The sequence below is a fragment of the Poecilia latipinna genome, unplaced genomic scaffold (genome assembly GCF_001443285.1).
Source record: "Poecilia latipinna isolate Pla-1442-1.1 unplaced genomic scaffold, P_latipinna-1.0 Scaffold589, whole genome shotgun sequence".
NCBI lineage: Eukaryota > Metazoa > Chordata > Actinopteri > Cyprinodontiformes > Poeciliidae > Poecilia > Poecilia latipinna.
In genome coordinates, this window is record NW_015113205.1 from 129,023 (window position 1) to 152,128 (window position 23,106).

Consider the following 23,106-nt stretch of genomic DNA (forward strand, 5'->3'; position numbering starts at 1 on the left):
ACTAAGGTGTGGATTGAGTTTTGGTTAGAGTTAGGGTTAGGTTTAATCCATAGAAATGAATGGAAGTCAATGGAAAGTCCCCATAAAGATAGCCACACAAACGTGTGTGCGTGTGTGTGTGTGTGTGTGTGTGTGTGTGTGTGTTGTTACGCTAAATGTAAAAGAGTAAGTTACAGGCAGAGAATGATATGGATAATTGCTAAGGATTTCCCAGCAGGAAATTATAGGACGTTGCTTTTAAAACTAGATCTATCGGCGTAATTAGCATCACAGTAACATCCAACCTCAGCCCAGCTGCATTAACCTGTTATTATTGTGGGTGTCAGAGATCTTTCTACATTCTTACAGAATCAAAGCAGAGGCCAACAGGCCTTTCTTTTGACAAGCTGCATCCATCACTTAACATCTACAAAGATGTGATTAAACACGGGGAGCAAATGTTATTTATTAGGTGGTTTCTTAGAGAAGTTAGTTGCTTTTTTTTTTAGGTATCAGATCTAAAGGGGATGAGTACATAACACCACAATGGTGATTTTTAAAATTACAACCCCAAAAGTAATTTGCTATAAAAACAAAAGTTATTCAGATTGTTTAAAACAAAATTTAAAGGTCACTTTTTCAACCTCAAAAAATGAACTTTTGTGTTATATTTATTATAAAAAAACAAACAAAAAAAAAACAAACAATATACTTATAAAAACTGATGAGTCATCTGTTATTTCTAAAACAATATATATTTCTAAATTCCACACTTTACAAATGAAACTGATTTTCTTCAACTCAAATTTCCACATCCTTTGCTGAATACAATTTTAAACAGTTTGACCACACACCCCGCCTCCATAAATAATTAAAGTTGATAGTTCAAGGTTTCTGAAAAGCTTTCAGTCATCCATCTGTGTGTTTTTGCAAAGCTGCACATTAGCTTTAGTCTAAGAGTCTTTCTGCGTGGAGTTTGCATGCTCAGTTCTCGGCTTCCTTACACAAACATTTGAGAAGAAGCCAACATGCTAACGTGACAACCAGAAACATCAGTATGGGGTTAAGTGGTTCATCTAAAATACCCTTAGGTGTGGCTGTGAGTGTGTGTGCATGAAGTTTGTCTTGTGTTGTCCTGGCAGGCCGTCCCCGCTTCAGTCATTATGGTCCATCATGTCAAATCCTAATATGGACTATAAGGCGCACTTAAAAGCCTTTAATTTTATCAAAAAACAACTGTGCGCCTCATATATATTATCCTTGGGTAAATCAGCTATGGATTAATTCTGGTTGTGCTCACTGACCTTGAAGTGATTTTTTGTGGTACACGGCACTCACAGCGCTCTGTCAAACTGTTTTAGCTACATTGCGGCTACTATAGTCGGGAGCGTCGTGGAGTAATACGCACTGTGCTTTGACTGACTGACTTATCCAACTGTTTTGTTTCGCTTAATGCGCCTTGTGGTCTGGTGCGCTTTATATACGAGAAAAAAGATCGAATGCAGATCATTCATTAACAGTGTGAATTATAATCCAGTTCACCCTGCAGTGCGGAAAATACGGTAAAAGAAATCATCACAGTGAAGTTAGTGACCAAATGTGAAAAACTAAAAGAAGTATGAATACTTTTACATCTGATCCACCTGTTTATGAAGCTTCCCTCGAGAACTACACCTACATCCCATTTACACTCTAACACCGGCGGGAGCTGGTGTGTCTTCAGGTTCAGACTTTAAAGCCTCGCTTCCTCTGAGCCCGGCGTTCTAAAGCTCAGAATCTCCCTCTGCTGCTCGCCTTCACGCCGCGACAAACCACAGAGTTTTGTGGCAGGAAGAACTGGAAACAGACAAATTTGCAGAGCAACAGACTCATCTGCCCCCATGCTGCACGGCTAAAGGCCGAGGCGCTGCTACAGGACAGCCGGCTTGATAGAGTTACAGACCCACATTCAAACCAACCCGACCTCAACGCCGACACGGCCCGCGCCTATAAAGGTAGTCACCTGCAGCTTAATCCAACCATCAGACACCCGACACTAAAAAAAGGGGATGAAAGAGGCTCCACTTCTCCAGCAGGGCGCGACAATTTTGCACCTCCTGTGACACTCCGTGGCATGATGGTGTGTGTGTGTGTGTGTGTGTGTGTGTGTGTGTGTGTGTGTGTGTGTGTGTGTGTGAGTACATGTGTGTCTGTGCGCACAAGGGCGAGAGTGTTCACGCATTGGTGGAAAATCTGCTCACTTGCCGTCACATTGGTGAAAGGCGATTTTCCGTAATCCCGGAGTGTAAGCCATGGAGTACAAATGGGCGTAAAGGACTATGTGTGTGTGTGTGTGTGTGTGTGTGTGTGTGTGCTACTATTTTTGTGTGAGTCAAAAATGTCTCCAAGAAGCTGCCTGTCTGTGTGGGTGACTGATAAGAGGTAGAGAGTGTGCAGCGATTAGAGCAGTGAGAGCAAAGAGCTAAAAAAATTGACACCTCCATGAGAAATTAATTTGGAGATTTTCTCCTCACCTTACAGCCACTGGATATAACTCGGCATTTGTCTGATGCCTGTTGAGTTTAAATTTGATCTTTTTTTTTTTTCTTCCAAGTTTTGTTCTGTGGTTGTGTATAATTGAGTTCTTTAAGTTTCAAAGACATCCTTTTCAGAAGCAAGGTCACGCTTTCGTCTAAAACCAGTCTTGGTGAAATGACAATTACCTTTTTCTAAACCAAGGAGTGTTTTCAGAGGTGGAAACGGGAAATGTTTGGTCTAACTACAAGAAAATATGTCCTTGCACATTGATTGCTTGAAAACCACCTGTCTGAGATATTAATTATGTGATGCTAGATTGTAAGAGCAGCCATGGAACAAGCAGGAATATCTCGTCAATGCAACAAGTATAACTTTATACGTCTCATGTTAACATCAAATCCTGTTTACCTTTAACACTCAACAGCCAGACCACCGGTGGTAAAGATCATAAATACCGACTCTGCGCTGCAACTCAACACTGGTACACCTCTGTTTCCTCTTTTCACCAATGACGGTGTAGTCATACAAATATCAAAAGCACTTTTTTTGACTCAAATATCCGTCCTTATGAAGATGTACTATCCAGTGTCAGCAAGCACAAACATACTCAGCTGGTTTCCTCGGTCTGTGACGACTGAGTAAGTCCAAGATGGACGCTATACCCATTGGATCTTGATCGGGGTCTCTAAGGTTGGGAATGACAAAGAGGGCTACACCCTGGACAAGTCAGAAGTTTATCAAAGCACTAGTCAAGATATTTACAAGACAAACAACTATACATGAATCCTTAACCACCCACAATGAATCTACAATTACCAGGTAATCTTACATCCCTGTTTAACTTTTGGTGAACAATGGAGTACCTAGAGAAAAATAAAAAAAAAACTTATTATTCATTTTAGCTATGATCGGTTTAAAATGTGTTCTGATTGAATAGTACAAATGCATCATTTTATATAGGTGCAAAACTAATTAGTCCAATCGTGATGTGCGTTTTCATAAAACAACTCTCTCCTTCAGATTACAAATTTATTACGAATCCGATCAGAATATTCGGTAAGACTTTTACTTGAAGGGGTGTCCATAATGCTGACATGACACCGGTCATGAACACGAAGAAGTCTTTATGGATGTTTAGGACCGTTGCCATGAAGTGTCATTTGGTAAATAATGACACTTTTAATACAAAGTAGCTTCAAAAGTTGCATTAAAAGTGTCATTAGTTACCGAATGACAATTCATGACAACAGTCATGAACAACACTCATGAAAACTTATTCACATTCATAACAGGTGTCATGTCAGTATAATGCACACCACTTCAAATAAAGTGTTACCGAATATTCCAATTGGAGCATTTATGTAACTTATCAGTTCTGATTACTTATGTCCATGTAAATATGAATACTTAGACATCACAATGGTGTAACAGTTCATGTGCCTTGAGAACTGCGTCATGGTTTTCACTCTCTGTCATCTTAATGGTGATTACGAATAGGATTGCAAAGCTGAGCCACTTCAAAATTCAGCCTCAAAATTAATCTCCACTGTTGAAAAAGTATCACAACAGGAACCATTTTCAGCAAAGACTAACCGGATCTGGGTTGGCTCAGTTGGTTGACCACATGGACCATGAGTTGCGGCTATAGTCATCGAGTCACTGCTGTCAAGGGTTCGATTCCTGGACCATTTGCTGCGTGTTTTACCCCCCTCTCGATTTACTGCTCAAAGAAGGTCACCAAGACTAACTCACTCTTTGAAAAGGTCTTAATATTCAGTAGAGAATTTGAATCTGTCATAAAATACAATAAAAGGCTTTTTTTTCCCTTATCGCTACTGATGGAAAAAAAATAATAATAACTGAAGCCCTGCAGAAGAATCATGTTTAAATGAACAAATGTGGAAATCCAAATCAAGCTGTTAAATTGTCTGAGGACGTTGTACACAATGGCAGAAAGAGTTTAATGGGAACATCAGGGATCTTCAGCAGGATGCTGCACTTTAATGAAAGCCTCCTTCTTCTGCTATTACATGGGAAAAATAGACACTTAGTTCATGATAAAAAATTAAAAAGAAACAGTTTGCCAGCTGTTTTAACAAGCACAGAATTCCCACTCTTCAGTAATCCTCAGGTCTGCAGCTCTGAGACCAAGCATCAAGTGGGTATTTGTCTGCCTTCCAAGCATAGATTTTTTTTCCCCCCCTTCTCCTTGTCTGTTGATGCCCCAAGGCCCAGAATACAAATCATTTGGTATTATGATGTAAAACTGAGTAAAGTGCAGTGTTTTCCCTGTACCTCCCCTGCGTGGCAAGTAGAAAATACCAGTAAAATTGTGTCTCTTGCCTGGTGGTGAATGAAGAAGATATGATACAAAGACATCTTCCCCAAGTTTTTTTATATTCTATTCTTCCCATAGACCCAAATAAGTCCTTTAAAATCAAAGACGTTTCAGAGTGCGTGTTCGAATCGGGTTTTCTCTGTGATCCGATGGCGCGCAGAAGTTTTCCGAAGACAAAGTTGTTTGCTAAAAATCACACTGTCACTCACCCTGACAAGCATGTGTGGGAAAGGTCCTCGGGAGTTTTCAGGAACATTGATAGGTGGGATGACCCAATCTCTCTTCTGCCGCCTCAAGCTGTTCGCAGAGGAACCTCTCTGATGTCTCCGAGAGAACTTGATAACCCTGGGTTGGGACTCCCACACCCGTGACAGCATTTCTTCAAAGCCAATCTGAAAAGAGAAAAAAGAGAAAGTGCGTTGTGAATCTTGAGACACAGCAACCAAAAAAAAAAAAAAAAAAAGCAGAAAAATCTTGACGGCTGATCGGTCCTGAGGGGAAACTGGCTGGCCAGAGAGTCAAAAATGAGATCCCTTTATGATTAGAACTGCCAGGTAGTGCTAACAACAACACTCTTTGGTGTGAAAGTTGTTACTAAGTACAACAAAAAAAAAAGATTGAAAGTGTGTAGTGAGGTGGTTAAAAAGAAGAAGAAAAAGAAAGGTGTAACAATTTCGGATGTATTACTTAAAAAGTGAAGCCTGTGGTTCATTCAGGCTGCGAGAGAGCGAGACAGAGCAAGACTTCCAGCAGGTAACAGGAAGGCTGAATGTTGGGTTTGGAAATTTCCTGCAGGTATCTGACCATTGTCCTGTGAGTTTTAAATGAACCACTGCCTCCATCAGACCTGGGTCACATGGCCGAATTACATCCAACATGTAAACCAAATCTGTTAAGTGTTCTGTATACTTGGACACTTTTTAAGGTTCATCAGTTTAACTGCTTGATACCACAAAGAGTGAATTAACTCTGTGTTTTCATAAAACTGCTGACATTCTGGGATTCTACAACCACTTATCCAAAAGAGAGAAAAAATAACAAGGGTGCTGCACTTGACTGGAGATCAGAGGAAAATTGACAAATTGGCTCAAGATCATGAAACAGAGTCGTTCAAAACACTTGTTACAACCACAGTATGCAAAAATAAAATCTATGAACATTCGAGACCCCCACATACACGGGTATACTTCACTCCATGGAGGTCGGAGCGTACTCCATGCAGATTCAAAAGTAAGTGAGTCGCTCAAAAGTAAACCACTGTGTACACAAACTTGTGTCACACAGCAAACTGTTTGCATCAAACTGTTTCAAACTGATGAGATCGAGAATCGACGTAACCAGTCGAAATGGTGCGTATGAGCCGGACTGCCACTGGAGAAGAAACAAGGTTAAAAGACACAAATTCCTTAAAATAATGCCACATTGCTTGTTTCAAAACCCTGAGCAGGAAACCTGAGCCAGCCGGAGGCCCCACCACTCCTACCTGAGACGGTGAGTATTCCTTCAGACTGCACCGTGCATGGATGCGTGTGCTCTGTTTACATCCCCGCAGGGACGTTTTTAATTTAACGTTTCCTTCAGAAGGAAACGTTAAATTAAAAACGTCCTGCTGAAGACTGAAACAAATGAGGTATTCCCCCCACCCCCCACCTCAAGTAAGCCTTTCTTGGCATGAAACAGATACAAGAGAAACATCTGTCTGATAATGAGAGGAGTAACCTGCAGTTTTGTAATCATCCCAAGATGAAAACAGTTTTCTTCAAATTGTGTTGAAAGCCTTAATATTGTTTTTGGTGTTTCAGACCACGGAGCTTTTTTTTTTTTTTTTTTTTTTTTCCCAGCTTATGTTTAAGGCGTTTGAAAATCTCCCAGTGTTCAGCTCTCATGTAGGAACGTATGGACGGATAAACAATCTCCACGGCCCCTCCTCTGTGATGCCCTCCGGCTATAGCTGCAGAGGGAAGATTGCGTTCTTACTCAGTTTGCCTCGTAAAATAAGGGTTAGAAGGGTGCATAAAGCCGTGTTTTTTATTTATTTTTTATTTTTTCCATCCCGATCCTTTATGCTATCGTCCTGTGTAATATGGCTGTATTGCTGTAATCCACCTAATCCTATTGTTGAGTCTGCACCCCCACGTACGAACACACACACATGCGCACGCGCTCAGCGGAAGTGTGTCGCTGTCACCTGAAGCACACGGTGGAAATCCTCCTGCTAATCCCAGCTGGACCGCACGCAGCGCAGCCTCGCAGGCAGCTGAGCACACGAGCGGCAACGCGGCCGCGTCTCTGAAATGCAAACCCGGGCCAACTGTCCGGCCTATCAGAGCGCACCTGCTGTGCCTGTGAGGGAGGCCGGCCGGAAGCTACACGCTCAGGCAACAGCGGTGAATGTTTTTTCATCTTTCGTCTCCACTCGTTGCATTTTCGGGGTTTAGCAAGCTCCGCTGGCATGGGCGGACATTTTGGACAGAGTCAGCCCTTCCCCCCTGGGGGGGGAGCTTTTTTTTTTTTTTTTTTTTTTTTTAACCTCAGAGTGGCCAGCTTTCTATTACTCCTATCTCGATTTGACACAGTAGGGACTCCCGCACTTCCTGTATTGGTACCGTCGGACCCCCCTGCACTTTTGTCAGCCGTGTTTTTCAAAGTGGGGTGAAGAGGCCACCAATGGGCACGAGGGGGAGCCCCGTAAAACTTGAGTGAAAAAAGTGAAAGTAAAAAAAAAGTAACATTTAATACTCGTACGAGTATTAGTGTGACAGCACACCTGGTGCAGGTGTGCTGTCACAAAACTAATTTGTGACAGCACAAATTAGTTTTTATCTGGGAATTTGTGCCATGTAGATGCTGGACAATGGCAATATTCACATTTTGTGATGTCATAAGCTTATAAATTCAGTATTTATTGGGTGGGGTTTTATGTGAAAAATCAACACATAATAATACACCAGTGTAAAGTGTTACATTGTTCTCAAAATGTTGGGCTTTTTTTTTTTTAAATCTGGTAATTATTCAAGCTTACTCTTGATAGCTGATCTGTGAAAGCTGAATACAAGTGCACACCAGATTTCTTAGATTTTTATTTGTAAAAAGAAAAAAAAATTAAAATGCATAATTTCTTGTCCTTTTATTTTCAATTATCCACTAATCTGTATTGGTCTGTCCCATAAAAACCCAGTGAACTCATTGTAGCTTGTGATGTAACAAGCTACATTTTGTAACATAATGTTACAAAATGTGAATAATTGGTCCAAATCCTTTTTGCAAGGTGCTTTCAGCTTTGCCAATCCTCGTATAAAATAATAACCCAACAAAAAGCGAATGTTTAGTTTAATGTGGATGAAAAACGATCCATGACAGTTTATGTGAGCGTACTCGGAGTCCGGTGACATATACGATGAGCCGCGGCTCTGTTCTTTTTCATCTACGCCCGTCCCAGTGAACAGCTCCTGAGATAAACTCCATATCTCCCCTCCCAGCTATCAGTGGGAAAATACAATGAACGACCAGCCCTCTTCCATACAACAATCCACCAGCTGATGAAGAGCGGATGATAACGGGGTTGAAATATTTCATTGGTCAAGCCTCAACATTCCTTTAAAAGAAATGAAGAAATGAAGACGGGAGACAGTCAGCCAGAGCGATAGGAGTCAACACAAGAGCTGTCATTGGATGGAAGTCTGCTAGTGGAGGATATCTGCATAGTGGCTGCATGCGACTGTGACTTTCAAACAGCATGGCAGATGAAATGCTGCTGGCATTGAGACAGAAGCAGAATTACAGAGAAGAGGGAACAACACAGGAAGTACACTCTCAGTAAGCTTCTGGAAAACAATAATGTGTGCCTATCCAATATATGGGACATCTTTTGGCTTGTTTTCCTTCACTTACACTCACCGGGCACTTTGTAAGGTTCAACACCAGTTTGGAGCCTCTTGTGCCTCCAGAACTATCTTAATTCTTTATGGCATACTTTCTCCAGGGGGTCAGAAATGTTCCACATTTACATGATGGCATCACACAGTTGTCATAGATTTTGTCAGCTGCGTATCCATAATGGGAATCTTCTGTTCCGCCTCATCACAAAGCCCTTTAATGGAATGAGATCTGGTGACTGGGGAGGCCCATTGGAGGACGTCTATCATGTTCAACGTACTAGTTTGATGCGATTTCAACTTTGTGACATCGAGCTCTATCCTGATGGAAGAATCCAACAGAACACGGCTGGTGATGAAGTGATGGACACGGTCACCAACAATAATCAGATCAGAGTTTAAAACCAAATCCATGGACGGCTTCTTGCTTTTCATGTTGTTGTTGTTTTTTTTGTTGTTTTTTTTTACCAAACTCTGATCCTGTGATAGGGAATCTGCTAAGAGTCCAGTTTGAGAGAGCAGTGGAAGTAGCAACTTCGGTTTTCTGTTCGTAGCTGCTGTTTACTGAGAAGCTGCACCGCTCTCCTTTCTCTCTGATGTACTAACCCTCCCACCAACTCACTTGCACCTTTGAGAGGCTAACACCTAACCCGCTGTTTACCTCTATGGATCCATAATTGTCAAGAACATAATCCATCTCACTATTCATAGAGAATCTCTTAGCTGGATTTTTGTTGACGATTCAGCCGGATTCTCACAGAACGTCTCATCCCTCCTCCTTCTGTGTGTTAATCGGACTGAGCAGCCTGGAGCTGGTCCAGGTTATGTTTTAGTGACTCGTATGAGTCCTGGGGATGCTGTTCCAATGATTCTGTACTAAGTCAACTGATAGATAGCTTTCATAATGTTAACAACCAGGCACTAAGGCTGTTTTGCTACTATTGAAGAACCATGAGGTAATAAGTGAATCCAGTTCACACTTTTGTATTTGTCAACAACAATAATAATAGATTTTATTTATAATGCTCTGAGATCCCAAAGGGTTAAAAACATATGCATGAAGTTATATGCTTTTTTAATTTATACAATTTAGAACAGCTCGATTCAATAGGGCAGGAAAATAATAAAGCACATTTACCTACTAATTACCTTCTACCTATCTATTTCTGATAGATAGGTTCACCTGAAGGATGCGAGGTGGAACATTTTGACTGAATCAAAATGTGTGGTCTTTTACAGACTTTTGTAGCTCATCTACTTCAGATGGTACCCCACATGTCTTGGTAGTAACAAGTGTTGCTTTAGACTCGGTTCCATTACTATCATCTTCTGAAAATAATTTCTTTAGCTACGAGAAATTATTGGTTATTGGTAGATCAGCATTTTCTGAAATACTCCCAAAGCATCCGTTACCAACCACCATGCCACATTTAAAGTTACTTCAGTCTACCTTATTCACACTTGCACTAAATTACCACAAAAACAACAACAAAAAACTGGACATATCTTCAGTCGTGCCTAAATAAGTGACATTTAAGAACATGTGTGCACGATGGATGAATGAGTGTTTTTGCATGTGTGGAGTCAGTCAGTCATTCTTGCGCGCTCATGTGGGAAATCTCCTGAGATGGCCTTGATGGAGGCATATGCTTAAAGGGCTGATTGTGTAAAAATAATTCATGGGTGTATCTGTATGAATGTGTCCCTGATTGAAATTGCGTGTGCTTGCATACATGATACAAGAACAGTGTGGGCATGTGCGTGCGTGCGTGCGTGTGTGTGTGTGTGTGTGTGTGTGTGTCCTCTGCTTGCTGGGGGCCCTTGAACCCTAAAGGCATGAAGAGCCAGCTGCCATCTCTCAGTTCCCAGGCATCCCTGCACACTGCCGCTGCGTGGCAGTCGTAGGGCCTGTGCGCCCGGAGCAGACATCTGGAGGTTATCTGTCTGACAAACAAGCATAGCAACACAATAAACGTGTTCTCCCTGCCAATTCTCTGTTCGCCATGTCTTCTTTTGTGTTTTTTTTTTTTTTTACTACTGAAGATCCCTTAGCTGAATCAGATCACAGTGAAAGTCTTCAGTAAGAAGAACGTTCTCCCGTGAGATCCTTTAGCAAAAACCAAACGAGGGGGGGGAAAAAAGAAAAAGTTTCCAACACTGAAATCAAACTGTGACAGAAAAAAAAAATAATATTGAAGTTCTTGATATTGTCTTCCTGTTGAGACCCTCTGCTTTCCATCGCAGTCTCTAAACGCAATGTAAAAGTTCGGAGTTCAAAGCACTTTTGCTTCTGCTCCATTTCCGATGACCGACAGACCCCACGTTCCGGCCCGACAACCGTTGTCGTAATCTACCCCGAACAGGACAGGCTGCTTGGGTGGAGCGCAGTGGAAAATGCTAATTAGATGAGCACTAAAACCTGTTCGGGCAAACCGGCGGACTCCAGATTCATCGGTGCATAACCAAAGAGGGCTCTGATCTGGTGGAGACGGCAAACAGCCCGAGTTGGAGAGCTCTCCACGAGGGGAACCTACCTGCGCGAGGTGTGATAGCCTGAGTACATAAACGCAGCGCGAAGGGCTTTCAGCCAAAGATGCTCCACACTTCAAATGCTGGAAAATTAAATGCTAAAAAAGAAAAGAAAAAAAACAACCTAGTGGTACACATTCAAAGTATGCTAATTTCCGCTTCTGAAACAGAAACTGGGAGATATCGAGCCGGTTATTAAAAGCAAATTAGTTCCCTCTCACTGCTGCTGCACAGCAAAACATGCACAGCAAGAGGAGCGTACATTATGGAGCAGAAGCGAGTTCATTTACAGAGCTAAGTGTATCATGGCTGGTAAGAGCAAACCAAATCTTTAGAGGTAATGTCTGAATGCCATATAAGGTAATACAGAAACATTGGTTTGTAATTGAAGCTTCATGTCTGCTGTCGTAAAATCAAAGACAAAAAAAATAAAATAAAAATCTAATTATAGGCAAAGGTCACCTTAACAAGCAAACAATGCCTTGAAGAAATCTTCATTCATACTCTTTAAAAATCTATTGGGTTACATTATAGGTGTGGACAGTGATGCCCAAGTCTTGCTTCAGATTCCTATTTAGCTTTGGTCTCGACTTTGACTTGGCCATTCTAACAATAAATGTGGTTTGATCTAAACTATCCCATTGAATCTCTAGTTGTATGTTTAAAGGGTCACTGGAAGGAAATGCCTAAAAAATCAGAATTTTTTTTTTTGCTTTAAAGTCATGAAATATGTAAAATTCAACAGCATACGAATACTTTGGCAAAGTTTTGCATCCTGCAAAGCACCATATGCACGTCAGTCCAAAACCATTCTCCGAAACTGAAGGTGAAGTTAAGTTAGAGCTCTTCAAGCAAGTCCTGACACTTACCAAAACTCTGTTTTTGAAAGTAGGAACATCCTTTAAAATGTTAATTGGTGTAAAAATGAAAACCATTTCTTTTAAAAAAAAAAAAAAAAGATTTTTTTTTTTTTAGAAATAGGCTACAAAGTTTGTAGCAGTGATATATATATATATATATATATATATATATATATATTTTTTTCTTTTTGTTTGTTTTTGTTTTCCATACTTATCCAGACCTAGAAAATGTAATTATATTGAGTTTTATTAATCAATAAACTAAACACTGGAGGGCCATGGTGATGAGGGTTTAATGTAAAACTGAATGTAAACTTAAAGAAATACAAAAGATACCCAAGCACAGCAACAAGTTTGGGAGCTTAAATACTGATAAAGATGTGATTGTGACACAATAACCAGATGGGTACAATCAACAGAATAAATAGAACAATCGACTCTAAGAGATCGGAGTTAAATATAAAAAATATGGAGATAAGACAAAATTCAAGACTCAAAATGCAGAAGTCCCCGTCCATGGGATCAAATCAGTTATTCCCTGTAATATCATATTATCACTTTTATAAGCAAGTTTCCAGTTAAACCTTATTTTAGCTACTAACCCAAAAAAGAAATCTGTTGAAAGTAAAGTGAGAACACGTAAACACCACGGCGGTGAAAAGAACCGATGTGGCATACATGCACAAACTCATTTTCAGCTATTGATGTCATCAAAAACAACACCTTTCCCTCCCCCCCCAACCTCTCTCAATTATTGAATCCTTCTCTTGCTCCGCAATGTGTGAAACATAATTATACAGTGAAACTACATCACCTGGTCTTTGCAGACTCTACCAGAGTGGAACATTAGCTCAATCAATGTCAATTATTTCCCAGTCTCCATTATTGCGCCCGCAGGAGTGGGCAGAATTATAATCCTCTCCCTCTCCCTCTCTGCGACTGCTTTAGTTACACGAGTCCCGGCCGGGCTTTTCGTCATGATTAGAAACATGAGGGAACATTTCGCCCAATGGCTTTCAACAAGTAGTCCGGGAATCGAATGACGAGGGATTTGTCACTCGGCGAAGGGCTTGGTGGGATTGAGACGCCTCTAACTGAGGCTGTGTTTACTTTGTGTAGCTGTGGGTTACGGTTAGGAACAGAAAAATGATGAGAAACATTCATGCAGTTCAACTCATTACACATTTAAGACAAAAAAACCCCCAACATTTTAGAACATTTACAGTGTTTATGAATGAAGTATGATTGTGTAAATGAAGAACGAAACAGTCCAATTTCAAAAAAGCTCAAGTATTCAAAGAAAATCTCTGCAAAATTTCAATATGGAGTAGTTTTGGTTTTTTTTCACCAATGTTCATCTTTTATGACTTTTATTACGGGGATCGGTATTCTGTGGCTTGACTTTCTGATTAGGAACTCAATCAGGAAGATGCTTTCATCGTTCCTTCACAAAACGAATCGCATCCAATCAGGGACACAAGTCTGCTCCTCAAATCTACACTCTTTTTACGGAGTTTTTTCAATCAAATTTAATTAAGTTTAGCTTTCATCAAATGTAAGTAATTAAGGCTGGAGACTTAAACAGAGATCTGTAATCACCATTTGCCGGCTCATTAGAAAGAAGAAGCTTCGAGTGGCAGCCACGGTAACGCTCGCAACCTGTTGCTCCAGTTTTTAAAAGGAACGAGACGACGGTGTTGAATGGAAATTAATTGTGAGGTGGCTCTCCAAAGCGTGCACGGCACGCTTTTTTTGTTTAGGAAACGCCAGGTGTTTCTGATTGGGAAAAAATAAAAAGGTGCCGAACCTTTTTAAAAAATGTTGTAACATCTACTACAGTTTCTCAGCAAATCGCAACTCAAAGACATGTAGAACATTCAGAGGTGTAACAACATGTTTGTAGACGAGTCTAGACCTTTGAACTAATCGTTTTGTAAAAGCGTCATATTCACCGTCACAGTTCGGCCTTCTGTAGATAACACCGAGCATCCATTCTGTTGAAGCATGGCCGTCCCTCTTGGATTCTCTTGACTTGTCCACCAGTTGTTCCGCACGATTATTTATATGTACTAAAGTTGCGACTTAAGATTTGAATAGTAGGGTGACTTTTCTAAGAGCAGAGAGCAACATTCAGTTTACTGCATACCGTTTTGAACTCACTGCTGGGTAATATAAGCTTTCACATGCAGACAAAAGGACTTTCAAGACTCTTTGATGACAAGGATGATTTGATCCAGAACGCTGCTGCTCGAGTTCTCATTAAAACCAGGAAGATGGAGCACATAGCACCAGTTCCACAGTCCTTAGACTGGCCCCATGTAGCTCATAGAAGACACTTTAAAATACTGAAATCGGCTTAGCACCAAAATACATTAAAGATCTGCTGTTGTTCTATCAACCTCCCAGACCTCTCAGGTCTTCTGGTTCTGGTTCTGGTTCTGGTCTGCATCCCCCAGACTCAGAGAAGCAGCATTCAGCTTCTATGCACCACAAATCTGGAACAAACCTCTGGAAAACTGTAAGGCAGTTTAGTATCTACTAAATCTAGACTAAAAAGCCACCTGTTTGGAGTTGTTTTTGAAACATTAGAACATCTGAAACACTAACACTAATTTGTGGTGTGAAACATTCGTTTGCACCATTGATCAGGCTAATGGAGAGTTGATCAGGCTCTCCATTAGCCTGATCAACGGCAGACTAGCAGGGCCTGTTCAGACTAACAGGAGGCCCAGACGGTGATGAAGAGTAGCATGTAGAGGACGTGCTGTATGTGAATGGAAATGGTGATGGGGATTGTACTGCCGATCTGACATTTGTGTTTTTATGTATTTTTGCTTTTATGTCTTTATGGCTGCTGTCTTTTTTGGATGTGCTGTAGTTTTGCCCCTGTTCCTACGCAAATTTCTCCTATGGGAGACTAATAAATGATCTTATCAACATTTTGATGTAATCTCACTTGACAAATCGCAATGCCTCAGTTGTTGACTGTGTGTTCTGTGATTTTGTATTTTTTTGTGTTTTTGTGATGTAAATGTAAGCGAGAACAATACTGTTCTCGCTTGGTTCCTTTTAGTCACATGACAGCTGCACGTCAGCGTCCTAGATTGACAGCTGCTGCTTATATGGCTGATGAACAACCATATAAGGTAGGTAGGTAGGAGACGCTGCCAGACGCTGATATGCAGGTAGACTTCTGGTCTGTTTTCAAAGCCGTTATCTAACATCTATTGTGCATCATTCACTCGTGTGCCTTTTGACTTGCAGACGTGCGAATGTTTCAGCCAAACGTTCCAGCGATCACAGTTTGTCAAGTGGGAACTGGTGAGTGTTGTTCGGGAGCTAGCATGCTAGCACTAGCCTCCCTAGCCTGTTTGAGCTCGGTCATACACTGATCCGAGTACGTTTCATCATTTAGATGAAATATTCAAATTGAGATTCTTTACCTTATAAAACACTATCACTGTGTAAAGAGAAATTGAGTATTCGCATAAGTTTAATTACTGTTATGTAAACTCATTTCATTGTAAGATAAGACATGTGGAATTGATTATTTAGGCCTGTTAATACAGGCCAGGTTTGTTTCAGATTCCCATTCAAGGATTCTACTTCAAGATCTAGAATAAATCCTAGATTGTCTGGTGTCATAACGTCCAGACTGGCGAGTTAACCAACAGCGGATCACAGAAATACCACACCCTATCAACTTCCTATCACCGAGGAACTTCTTCCGAATTGGTCGGAGACATTCAGCAAAAAAAAAATCTTCACTCTGGACTGAACCACGCTGAAAAGAACTGTTTGTTTTTTTTGTTTTGTTTTTTGTTCATTACTCCTTTCATTACCAGCAAGAACTGTGGAACTCCTTGGACAAAGGAAACCATTCTGGACTTCATGAACTGTTTGAGTAACCTGTATATATTGTAAATACTAATACAATTCACTAGTTTTGCACTATTTGGTTGTCTCTGTGTTTTTACAATTTGCCACTTCCTCCAGTAGACGAACCTAGTTTAAGAATTATTCTGATTGGATCTAACTTGGATTAATAACTCAATTTTCCTAATGTTCTTAGATGTAATATAGGTTACATAAAGCACTTTGAAATGCTTTACAATTGATTGATTAATTGATTAATAATTACTCATCTTCAGTTGTCTTCAATGTGCTTCCAGTCATGGTTCAATAAACATCATCGTTAGCCGCCTTTGGCCGTAGGCGGCCGCACGAGTTTCCTACAGATCTAAAAGACGGTGTCACTTTGTGAAAAGGAGACAATTTATAACCTAAACAAATGATAAATACACCAACAGTCAGACAAATATCAAGCCAACAGTTAACACAACCATTGCCCACTGTACCTTTGTGAGCGGAAGAGGATGAAGATGTCCGGCGAGGGCCAGCTTCACGGTGGTCTCCCAGATGTGCGGGTCGTGCAGTCCCCGCGCCGTCACCATGAACTGGACGGGCTCAGAGAGGTTGGCCACCTCCTGCTCTGTGTACACGCTCCCGTCGGGCCTCACGCTGAAGCTGGGGTCGCTGCTGACAAAGCCCACCTCTCTGCTGCGTTGGCAGTCCTCAAACTTCACTGCAGAGGCAGACAGAGGGAGGGAGCGAAGGTGCAGGATGAGAAAGAGGCGACGAGCTGAGATTTACTCCGCAAGGTGTTCGCAAATCCTTGACACATCTGGCAGGCTTAAGATTAAACCGCATCCATCAAGACATATCTTGAAATATCTCATCCCTTCTGCTGTCACTTCAGATTCACCACTTTGACGTTTTTGGGCAAAACAGACTGCTTATCTCCTCCTGAACACAGAGAGAAACCTAATACTTTTTTCCCATATAACTATTTTTTTCCCCCTTCCAAGCTGGACCCAGAGGTAGAAAATACTATTTTCCCCCAGCTCCCCAGGGAGAGCATGAAGAGATGGTCAAGAAGCACATTAGGGTGAGTGACCAGGTACAGCACAATGCACATGTAGGTCTGGAATGACATTCTGAGAGTTCTGCTTCACCGACCCAAAAGAAAGGGGAGCTGCAAGGAATCTCGCGTTTGCACACGCTCACACAAATCGCTATTTCTGTAACCAGATGTCCGGACGTAAAGGTGTTTCCTACCTTTCCACTTCACATATGAGTGATCGGCTGGGAGAGAGGCGCAGACCAAGAAATATGCCACTGCACACAAAGCAGCAGAGACAGAAATTCCTTTCATTCTCTTATAGGATTGAATCAACTCTCTGCTTCATTCCTTTTTTTACACGCTTCACAGCACAACCTCAACATCGACGCGCCAAATGACTGATTGGTATTTTCAACATGTCTGATACAAAGCAACAACAAAAAATAAGGCACATTCTGTCCCTTGTTTCATTCTACCCCCAAGAAATGTGGATGCACGCACTGTGATGTTATCTGACGATCTCTGGCTGCTGATAACAAGACAAATTGATTTCATAAATCACCCTGGGAAATGCGACGCCCGTTATGAGCCGCGGCAGCGTGATTTCTCAAAAATCCGGCATGAAGAATTCTGCACGGCAAGTTTTTTATCAAGCCATCTATTTAATTTATCGCTCAGCTTCCTGTCAAAAAGCAGCTCCAAAACAACAGGCTAATAAAGGCGAGGATCTCCTCAGCCAGAGCGGCTTAGCGTCCCGCAAACGAGGCCGCTTGTTTTCAGCCGCTGAGTAATTGCAGGCGTAATGGCGACAGATGGTAAACACAGTTCCCAGGATGTGTGCATCCGTCTCTGTTCGCGAGTTCGCCATCCGTATTTTTATTTCAAGACGTCAAAAGAGACACACGGACACAAACACACGCAGACAAACAGTGCGTCTTCGACTGTTGGGTGTTGTTTGAAATCGTCGCTTTGTTTTTGGGATCAAGCATCAGTAACTGGGGTTGAGAATGAATGGATGTGACAGTATACCGATCAGACATAATAAAACCACCAATAGTGTGTTGGTTCAACTTCTCCTGTCAAAACTAATCCTGATCATCTAATGAGAGATGCTCCATTAGACTGAAATATCAGTAAGTTGGAGTCCAAACACCTTTTGCTCCTCAAACCATCCCTTAACCATTTCCCCAATTTTAGGTGTCAACCTACTAAACCAATACCAGCCACCAGGGATTACAGTTTTAATTAAATGGTCAGAAATGCTTAGATAGGTCAAATCACAGGAACATCCGTATAACCCTGACCCAACGTTTTCCACCCAGTAGGACACTGCCCACAGCTCCAGACTGCCTCTGCTAGCTTACCTTCATCCTACAATGCATCCCAGCACCATTTGATCAGCAACACGTATCGACCCAGCTATCTACATCAGGGGTGTCCAAACCTTTTGAAATAGGGGCCACAGAAATCTGTTATATTTCAATGAAATGTACCAACCTCAGTGAAAAAAATACACCAACCCACTCATTTAGTCATATGGCCCTTTGTAAACTCTCTCATACCTTTACACTTGGCCATCTTTCCTGTTTCTGAAACATCAATATTGATGACACGACATCCACTTGAAGCGTGACATGCCTCACACCCGCTGACAGGTTCCACAGTGACGCTATAATCGGTACTATTTGCTTCACTTGTCAGTGGTCATAATGTTACGCCTGATCGCTGCGTGACACAGAACTGCTTGAATTGTCCAGAGATTAATTGCGATGGTGGACATGTATTATGCAAATGACTTCAATTAGCTTGAACTGAGCGAGCTAATTGTTGTCACTTAGACAGGTCTCTGGTGGTGCAGCTGGAGAAGCGAGGCTTAAGGACACGAACGTGGCTTAGGAATACATGCGCGCGCGTGTGTGTGTGTGTGTGTCTTCTGAGTGTAGGTGCACACAGACAGTGTGAGAAAGTACTTCCCTAGCAGATGAATGTATTACTCTAGGTGTTAATGCTTAAACTTGAACCGGCTGCCTTTTGCGGTGCCAGTTGGCATGGGAAGACTCGGGCGGTCCGTGAGACACCAGCGGTGCAAAACAGTGTTAGTGGAATATCTTTGGTTCTTAAAAGGGCAGCCGAGTTAACACTCAGTTTACTAGTCAACGCCTGCCGGTGTGAATCCACTCCGGACTCAGATTGTAACCCAAAGCTTCAAGTGTGTAAGACTGAGAATAGAGATACAGTAACAAATGACTCCGTGTTCATTAAACCACAGCACAAAGTACATTTTAATCAGGCGGTGGGATCTGAAAGCTTATACAGGAGCAAAGTAGGTTTGTGTGTCAAAGTATCTGAGAACAAATGAGACTTGAACGTTGAAGTCAGAAGACGGGGGAGGCAGACGCGACAGACAGTCGATGTTTAGTGAAATAAATCAAATGAACCCCGGTGGAAATCATTTTCAGAGCTAACAAAAACAATTATATGTTTCAAAAAGAAAGAGCTTAGATTGACTGTGACAACTGCTAGTCAAATGCACCTTAACCGATTACCAACAGTGCGACAATCTCTGTAAAGGCAAGAGGGTTTGGAAGCTTGTTGCTCTGGACCACCAAGTGTGTTGACACAAAGCCAGGAGGGGAGAATAATAGCAGTGACCTTCAGGAAACAATTACTGCTGCTATTCAATCTGGAAAGGGATAAAAAGGTGTTTGAGACCCACTGTACATTTGAAGCTCATCATTCTACAGATAGAGATCATTCACAACAACCCTAACTCTTAACCCTAACCCTACTCCTGCTACACTGAGTATGAGCAAAATGCTATGAGGATACAACAAACTATATCTAGAGACGATCATTTTGACTGGACGTCCAGTCGGCCACTTTTCACCTTTCAATAAACTACCATGAAAAAAGCTATTTTGGTAACACTTTATGTGAAGGGGTGTGAATAAACCTGGCATTACTCTGTCATAAACATAACTCCTGTTATGAACATGAAGGAGTCTTCATGAATGTTTACAACTGTTGTCATTTGGTATCATTCGGTAACTAATGACACTTTTAATGCAAAGTTGACACTTTCAAAGGACTTTCAATGCAAATTTTAATAAAACTTTACATTAAAAGGGTCATTATTGACTGAATAGTGGATAGTTTACACATTTAATGGACTTTTAATGCAACTTTCAGTGCAACTTTGCTTTAAAAGTGTCATTATTTACTGAACGACACTTCAGGATGACAGTTGTACTCATTCAGACTCCTTCATGTTTATGATGATGTTATGTCTTGTTTATGACAGTGTCATATCAGTCTTTTCATTTCTTTTTCATTTCTAGTAAATAATATGAGCTAGTTAGCAATCAACGTTGTAACCTGGCTGCTTGCAGCAAGAGAAAGGCCTGGTTGAGGTGAACGTGGAATCATGTCACATGACTATCATCAGCAAAGGCATTTCTTAAATGACAAGCTTGTTCAATTTCATATCGATGCATTCGATGACAGGATGTAGATATGGATTTCCTACTACTCTATTTTTCAGGTTGGTCTCTGGCCCCACCGGTCCCTGCCAACTCTGTGCTAGCAAAGCAACTTCACTTCTTCTCCGTCCTCCAGAGAATTATGTCCCAGCAAAGGTCGGACTCTGCAACACCTGGAGTTATTGCAAAATAACCAGCAGCCATATCTCAGACTCCACAGGTCTCGGTTAAAATCAACGTCAACGACAGCAGTACGATTCGAAAAAGACTCCAAAGGTACACCTTGTATTGAAGGGTTGAAGGCAGAAATTCTCTTCTCTGTAAAGACAACGACAGCATGAGTTCAATTTGCATCTGAATGAGCCACAAGGCTTCTTCGGTGAGGTAAGACAGATTTGCCTAAAATGCACATCATCATGGCGATGATTGGGGCTCGGTGTGCAGCCACAGAACAAAAACACTGCAGGCCAAATTCTACTAAAGTTGACTTCGAGGCGACTGAAATAAAAACCTGCATCGCCAATGAACTGAAGCAATATGACCATAAGCCATAGAGAAAATTATGACTGAATTAAAAGAAAAAAATAGAGTAAACATGCTCTTATAGCCTGTCTCTAATCAAAGGGGATGCTTGGTTTTGAACCGGAAACCTTTTTTTCTTTATCATCTGATGGTAAATTTTTTGCAGCCATTGCCCATCAGAGAGATCAATCAATTATTTCATCTTGGGTTAGCGAAGTACGGCTTGTTCTTATGAACAGAAACTCAACACTTCAAATGATTAAATGAAAACCCGGCCGTAGGCTACGTTCTCAGCTCACAACACAAACTGCTATACGTCCACGTTTCTTCCTCTGTCAGATAATCGTACATGTTCAAAACAGTCCCAGTCATCACTGGCTTTGAACTTCAGCACTTCTTTATCTTATCGGGAGCACCGAACGTAAAAGAACAAGAAAGCACTGTCAGATTTTTCTTTTATATATGATTAGTTATTAATGCACCATATAAGAACACTGCAAACAACATCAGACTTTGATGCCAGGTAAGCAAAAATAAACACTTAAGATACTTCTAACTCTCAGGTATAACACATAATCAAGGGTTAGGAATAACATTTTGATGAAGGATAAAGAGGTAGAGCCCAAAAAATTGGAATCTTGAGTTAAAGTGCCATATTTCTTGGAAGCCATCTCAGAAAGCGAAGCTTAACTCACAAATGGACGTTATGAGGTAAACTCTATTTTTTTCTTCTTCTGACTTTTACTGTACCGGAAAAACTCAGATATGCAGTGGCGGAGCCAGAGGGGGGGGGGGGCGTTGTTGATTGACAACAACCAACAAAAGCACCTTGATGCATTAATGTTTTTTTCTTGGTTTGAGGTTTTGCAAAAGTACAAAACGCCAAACCAAGGAAGTTTTCCAGGACATCCCAAAACCGAGTTTTCTCTCTTGAAGAAAGAAACTTCAGCAGCTTCTGATAAATAGCTTCTTAAAGATTTTTTCACATTTTTAAGCATCTCAAAACGGCTTAGTTTGAGTCTTAATCCCACAGAAACAACTTTTACACCCCAATAATGCTGATGTCACTGAATCCTGGTTGGGCAAAGACAGAAGTTTTGGCACTTCAGCGTTTCCGACCGAGTGTGGTAAAGACCGGTAAAGCTAAAAAATGGTCCGATTCCATCTGGGTTCGGTATGCATCTCTAGTTTAGCTCGTCTTTGAAATATCCACAACTTTGCTAAGCGACAGACTTTTACAGAGACTAGTGAGCGGCTAAGTGTTTACCGACTACTGGGATAGCTGTCTGCTCCCCTGCAGCCCTGAACACGACTGATCCATTACTGGAAAAGGGATGGACAGACGGTAGCTGTCAGTCTGGAGCAGATTTAAAGTTTTTTTTTTACCTCGTGTTGACCGGCGAGGTAAATGCGCAACTTTTTTTTTTCTCTTTCAACAAAATAGCAAAGATTTTTGATTTTGAACCTTTGATAGCAGGTGGATTCAATTACCGACGAATTAAGCGTAAGAGCAAGTTGCCATTGGCAACGACAGGCTGAAATGTGACAATTAACAAATCTGTAAGGCGTATGTAAGTTTGAACTCAGCTTTTCAGCTTGGATGAAATTGTTTTGGTTGTTTAAAAGAATGTGTGGTGTGCAGTTTAAATATGTCGCACATCTTGATTTGTTCAACTAGCCAATATTTTGGTCCGATACCCAGGAAGTATAGATACAACTGTGGTCAAATTCTGCTGTTTTCGCTTCGTCAGTGTTCTCTCAAGACAACTCAAGGTGCTGCAGAAAGCTCAGTTCGGACTCCATGTCTCCTGATCTCATCTCTTCGATTCCTTTCAGCTCATGTGAAAATAAGTATGAAAAGAAAACCTCCTTCGTGTGTTAACCATGTTTGCCACCTTTCTTGTCTTCAATCCTTTTGTCCTGAAACAAGAAAAAGAAAGAAAGAAAAAGTCTACCATGTTCTGTGTCTGGCTTCGTCTCCCGCTGGAAACTTCTTTCAACACGAGTGTGTTTGTGTGTGTGCAGGTTTTTTTTTTTTTTTTTTTTTTTTTTTATGTGAGGTGGTGGCCTTTATTTTTTTTGCTTTCCTTTTATTCCCCCGGAA

The 23,106-nt window shown here is 41.2% G+C and overlaps 1 protein-coding gene across 2 annotated transcripts in view; it reads right to left on the reverse strand.

Annotated features, from left to right (window-relative positions):
- Nucleotides 1-23,106, reverse strand: part of LOC106953579 (cadherin-4-like) — a 198,973-nt gene that overhangs the window by 95,065 nt on the left and 80,802 nt on the right. The window contains exons 2-3 of one of the 2 annotated variants that reach the window (XM_015042455.1): nt 16,457-16,683; nt 5,044-5,226 (exon numbers count right to left, since the gene is read on the reverse strand). In XM_015042455.1, coding sequence (XP_014897941.1) covers nt 5,044-5,226; nt 16,457-16,552 — 279 coding nt within the window. In that variant the 5' untranslated portion in view covers nt 16,553-16,683. Of the gene's footprint in view, nt 1-5,043; nt 5,227-7,022; nt 7,329-16,456; nt 16,684-23,106 lie in introns of those variants that run through there. The other variant, XM_015042454.1, reaches the window with a different exon arrangement.